The sequence below is a fragment of the Physeter macrocephalus genome, unplaced genomic scaffold (assembly GCF_002837175.3).
Source record: "Physeter macrocephalus isolate SW-GA unplaced genomic scaffold, ASM283717v5 random_567, whole genome shotgun sequence".
Taxonomy (NCBI): Eukaryota; Metazoa; Chordata; class Mammalia; order Artiodactyla; family Physeteridae; genus Physeter; species Physeter macrocephalus.
In genome coordinates this window covers 11,270-16,409 of record NW_021145865.1, presented here as the reverse complement: position 1 = coordinate 16,409, position 5,140 = coordinate 11,270, and the positions used below count along the sequence as shown (strand labels likewise).

The 5,140-nt window shown below is 53.7% G+C and overlaps 1 protein-coding gene across 3 annotated transcripts; it reads right to left on the bottom strand.

The window, feature by feature from the left end:
- NXT1 (nuclear transport factor 2 like export factor 1) lies at window positions 1-3,053 on the bottom strand. 3 transcript variants are annotated; one of them, XM_055083123.1, is made up of 2 exons: window positions 2,700-3,053; window positions 1-676 (listed from the first exon to the last, which is right to left on the bottom strand). In XM_055083123.1, exon 2 carries the CDS (start codon window positions 615-617, stop codon window positions 195-197), a length of 423 nt encoding a protein of 140 aa, XP_054939098.1. In that variant the 5' UTR covers window positions 618-676; window positions 2,700-3,053; the 3' UTR covers window positions 1-194. The 3 variants fall into 3 exon arrangements, with proteins under 3 accessions (XP_054939098.1, XP_007100571.1, XP_007100572.1); XM_007100509.3 differs by having other exon boundaries at window positions 2,736-3,052; XM_007100510.4 differs by lacking the exon at window positions 2,700-3,053 and adding an exon at window positions 2,082-2,690.
- Between the last annotated feature and the right edge of the window lie 2,087 nt (window positions 3,054-5,140).

The following is a 5,140-nucleotide window of genomic DNA, read 5'->3' as shown; positions in this document are numbered from 1 at the left end:
GAAAAGAAGCAACGTTCATATTATCGTTTTATTCATCAGAATTTCCAGAGACAGGGTCTCTACTGGGCAAGTAGAAAAATAGAGAATTTTACTACTTTGGAAAGGCAGCTATGACAAACAAGTGTACGCCGAGAAAAGGGCCCCTGGGACTCGAGGGAGCACAGAGCTCAGTCTGGGGGTGTCTCCCCATGCCACTAGCAGGCCCAGTCCTGGAACCGGAAGCAGTCGCTGGCAATCTTCCACACCGTGTTGCTGGGCGAGGCCTGGGCTGTCAGGATGAAGTTCTGGTTGAAGTCCCGCTGTTTGTTGCCCTCAAACTTCACTGTCCCACAGATCACCACGAGGACCGTGGTCTGGCTCGGGGTGGCTTCATCATGAACGGGCTGGCAGTCTACCACGTTGATTTGGAACTCACTGGAAGGCAGCATCTCAAAAAACTCACTCAAGGACTCTTGTCCCGAAACGGCATTGCCGTTCCACACCAAGGTGGCCGTGCCCATGTACAGGCGGGACAGCAGCCGCCGTCTCTTGTCCATGGTGGTGTAGTACACATTCACGAACTCCTCAGCGGCGCGGCAGGCCTGGTCCACGTAGGTCTTGAAGTCCACGGACGCCATCTCTGGCCCCGCTGAGGAAAGCCTCCACTCAGGTGCTTCCTGTACCTGGGGGAGCCGGGCTGTGGGGCAGGAAGGTGTAAGAGACCCTGTGTGAATGCCACTGCCCATCCTGCCAGACAAATGAATACTCCTCCTCCTCTGTTGGTGGCAGAACAACTACACATGGTGGAGAGATGATTCTAGGCGCACACTGTTGCTGACGCCTGGTCTGACTAGGCCTCAGTTTGCTCACTTTAAACGGGACCATCCCCAGCTGTGCATAACTGCAATGTTGGATGAAAAGAAGCCGTGTACACCACGTGCTTAGTTAAAAAGCCTGAGACCCACATGGTCTGCAATGGTAGCTATTACTATGAATTTTAACGGTTTCGTTTTATAAGCTGTAGTACATCTGATAGTGGAAGGCCGCTTTTTCCTGGAAGCATGGAACAGCTGTGACTGCCCTAGAGAAGTGGGCAAAGGGACTTTCCTGGCGGTCCAGTGGTTAGGGCTCCAAGCTTCCACTGCAGGGGGCACGGGTTCAATCCCTGGTCGGGGAACTAAAATCCCACATGCTGTGCGGTGCGGCCAAAAATAAAAAATTAGAGAAGAGGGTAAAGACGCTGCACCCTGGGGAAGGGAACAGTGGCCCAACAAAGGCCAATCAGTCTATCCTCACCTCACCTACGGGGTCTGTGAGGGAGAAGGCAGGTTTCCTAAGAGGGTAAGAGAACAAATGCCATGAGGACAGGACGGGACCAACATGGTGGCCACAGTCCTCATGACGGGCTCTAAGAAGCTAAGCTGGTGCCGAGCTCCTGGGAGCACAGGGGAGCCCCGTGAGCCGAGGAAAGACAGGCCAGATGGAAGAAATTCTATGGGGTGCGGGGTGGTGGCAGCAAGTTAGAATTTCAACTGTAGCTGAAATGTCACATTTCCTTAAAAAAAGGTCCAAAAGCACAAAGAAAAATTATTATTACCTTTTTTCAAGGTATTATACAACTATTATAGCTGTATTCTTTTTGGCACGATTAAAATATTTCACTAAACAAAAATCCAACAGAGAACAACATTACTAAAATAGTAGATGGGTTTAGATTTACAAACTTAAATACTGAATATATTTTTTTAATTTCAACAATTAAAAAAAAAAATCATCTTATGAAAGAGATAAAAGATCCCAGGCAGGGTTGGGAAGGAGTCAGGCACTCTTAAGGGCTGAGAAAGGTGTAGGCCTGAGCCTCCAGGAGAGAACTAGCCAGGCTGGGCAGGAGCTCCCACCTAGAAAGCAGGGCTGGGTAACGAGCGCTGATGCGGGGTCCAGCCACCCGCTCAGGGACCTCAAGTCCAGCCTCGCAAACACTCACTCCAAGCTCCTATTTCCTAGTGCTTTACATTCGTACACCACGTCCTTTAATGGTCACCGAGAATGGATGAGGGTGTTAGTTACTGTAACAACTTGGCTAATGAGAAAAGAAAACTTACGTGTGGATGGAGGTCACACCCCTGATCTGTCACTACAAGAACTTGTTGCTGGGACGACGCGGTCCTCTCACTGGCTCCTGCCCTTCTGGGGTCCAGTCTGGGGCTCAAGGTTCCAGGACAGCCAATTTGTCATTTCCCCCTGCGGGCCCGTCTCACTCGCTGGACTCCCCATCAACCGGCGTCCACGCGATTCCCCAGCACCTCGGGCCTCCGCCTCCCGAACGCAGCTCAACCAGCTGCCCGCCCGGGCGTCCGCAGGGAGGGAGGTCGTTCCTGCGGGTCTGCGACTGGCCCAAGACCCGCTGCGGGACCAGCCGGCATCCCCACCACACGGGGGCCACCTACCTGCGCTGGGGGGTACCGACCTACGCGGGGGTCACCTACTTGAGCAGGGGTCACTTACCTGCAGGGGGTCACCTACCTGCGCAGAGATCACCTACCTGCGCTGGGAGGGGATCACTTAACTGAGTCGGGGGCACCTACCTGCGGGGGTCACCTACCTACGCGGGGGTCATCCATCTGCGCGGGGGTCACCTACTTGAGCAGGGGGCACTCACCTGCACGGGGTTACCTACCTGCCCAGAGGGCACCTACCTGCGCTGGGTGGGGGTCACCTACCTGAGTGGGGGGCGCCGACCTGCGTGGGGCACCTACCTACGCAGAAGTGACAGCGGGGCGGCGGCCCTAGTCAGCACCGGACAGTTTGGGCCTCAGTCAGCCGGGTAGGCGTGGGCGAAACGACACGGGTCGGCGCAGGTCGGCTTGGGCGGCTCCGGTCACGCGGGCCGCGGCACAGCGGACTTTTGGGCCGGGCCCGCCGAGGCTCCGTGCTCCTCCGCTGCTCGCCCGAGGCGGCCCAGGAAGAGCCGCCTCCAACGAACCCCTTCCTCCCAGCAACCGCCTGGTCCCGTGGGCGCCTACGCTGCCTCCCGCGCGCGGCCCGCCAGCTCCGCGCAGAGGATAGCGCCCGGCCTCCGCCCCCGCCCCTTGACGGGCAGCTGTGCCAGCCAGTGGGACGGCGGACCGCAGGCTAGCCCCGCCCAGGTGTGGCAGAGGCGAGGCGGCTTCCGGGAGGGACGGTTTCCCAGAAGACCACGGCAAATCCTCACTCGAGTCTTCATTGGTCAATCTGGGTCACAGACTCCGGCCCGATGTTAGGCGGGGTCTCTGATTGGACGAAGCTTCTCAAGTCCCGTCCCCGACTCTCGGGGCGGGTCTGTCTCGCGGCTGCGCGAAAGCCGCCGGGCATGATAAGTTTCTTGTCGCCGCCGCGTTTTCAGAGTGTGTGCGTTCCCCCAACCTTGGCTACGCTAGGGCGCACCTTTGCCTGCTTTCCTCAGGGAAAGTGTTCAGGACAGGTTTAGAAACTGGGTGGGCTCTTCCGTATAGGCGACCCCTCCGCCCCCAATGAAAAGTGTGGATTATAAACAAATAAGTTGCAGGCTAAGTAGAAAGGTGAATTGAACTCGCATCTTTGGAGCCATATTCACACTTTACAAAGCCCGAGCCAGTGAAATTGGAGTTTAATGTACAAAACTCCGAATCTCTAGAATGAAAATGAGAGTTGACCAGCATGTCCACTGGGTTGGATGTCGCACTGCTTTTAAGTTTCCTTATGTTTCCCATGTAAGCCCTTGTCATTTCATTCTCATAGCTTCGGGGGAGGTATCATTATTCCTGACTTTATAGACGAGGAGGCCGAGAGACAGAAATTAAATGACAGCCTGGAGTCACAGAGCCACTTCAGTCCTACAAAAGCTGGTTAGGAGGACATTAAACTAGCGCTAAGTTCTGGTGAAAATACAAGGCTTTAAGCCTGAGAGGCAGCAGAGCCAGCAGCGGGAGGATGGGAGGGCAAGAAGCCTTCAGATTTGTGTCTCCAGCATCTAAATTGTGCCTGACCCACAGCAAGGGTGCGGTAAATACTGTTTGAATGAACAGACAGGGCTGGGTTCAATTCATTGCTCCACAACATTCTAGTTGTGATGACTCCTCTCTAACATTTAATCCGTTGCTTTTGGAAGCAAGCCTGTTTTTTACTCCCCCTGTGGTCCTTGAGTTTGGGAGGTTAGAGACACCACTGGCTCCAAGGGCACAATTCTGGAGTGGTGGGATGCCTGGTTAGGGCCACTGAGCCTAGAGAAGGAGTTTGCCAGGGGATTTTGGAAAAGATGATGTTTGTCTTTCTCCTTCTGGACATGTGATGTGTGCTGCTGCAGCCATCTTGCCACGCTGAGGGGGGTGCCCTTGTATCATGAGGCAGACCAGAGAGATGGGGAGAAATCAAGAGTTTGATGACTGTTGGAAACCAAATCAACTCTGAAGTTTAGACTTTGTAATTTCAAGAGCCAGTAAATTCCCTTTATTTTTTAATACTATTAAAAATTGGGCATAAACAAATGTATTTGTAAGTTAACTAGTGTACTAGCAGAGTGCACTAGCAGAGTGATTGTGCAAGTGAGTTAACCTACCTGAGGCTCAGTCCCTTACCTGTAGAAAAGGGATAGTAATGCCATCATTTCCTCGGGTTGATATGAGGAGCTAATGGAGGAGGATGTGGTCAGCGCTTAGCCCAGGGCCGAGCACAAAGCAAGCATCCAGGAAACGTTGGTGTATTTTGACATTTTGCATCGACAGCAACTTCCTTATTTGCCAACAATCCTTCCAACAACTGGCTTTTAAACTTGGGACAAGTGTACTGACAAATTGGTAGGATTTGTCACCAAATCACATGGGCGCCTTTGGGAAGATGAGCCTGGCTTGAGCAGCCGTGGAACCAATGGCCCATTTGCCTCGTGGAGTCTGTCCAGGGAGGAAGGACACAGCTGGTCAGACACGCTGAGCTGCTGGCAGCTCTGAAGACAGGCTGGGATCTTTGGGTCTGTAAACACAGGGCCGAGCTTTCCGAGTTGTCAGCGTAGTTCTCTGGTGCAGGATCTGATGACGTTTGTTTGCTGCATGAGGCTGCGTGACTTCGAGCTGATCTCCGGGGGTCTACGGTGATGGCTGGGCAGTTGTCCCTCCATCATGTTGCCTCCAAAACAATCATGTGTTGTTTT

Coding starts and splice junctions, on each gene's coding strand:
- NXT1 (XM_055083123.1), bottom strand. CDS start 617: ATGGCGTCCGTGGACTTCAAGACCTACGTGGACCAGGCCTGCCGCGCC.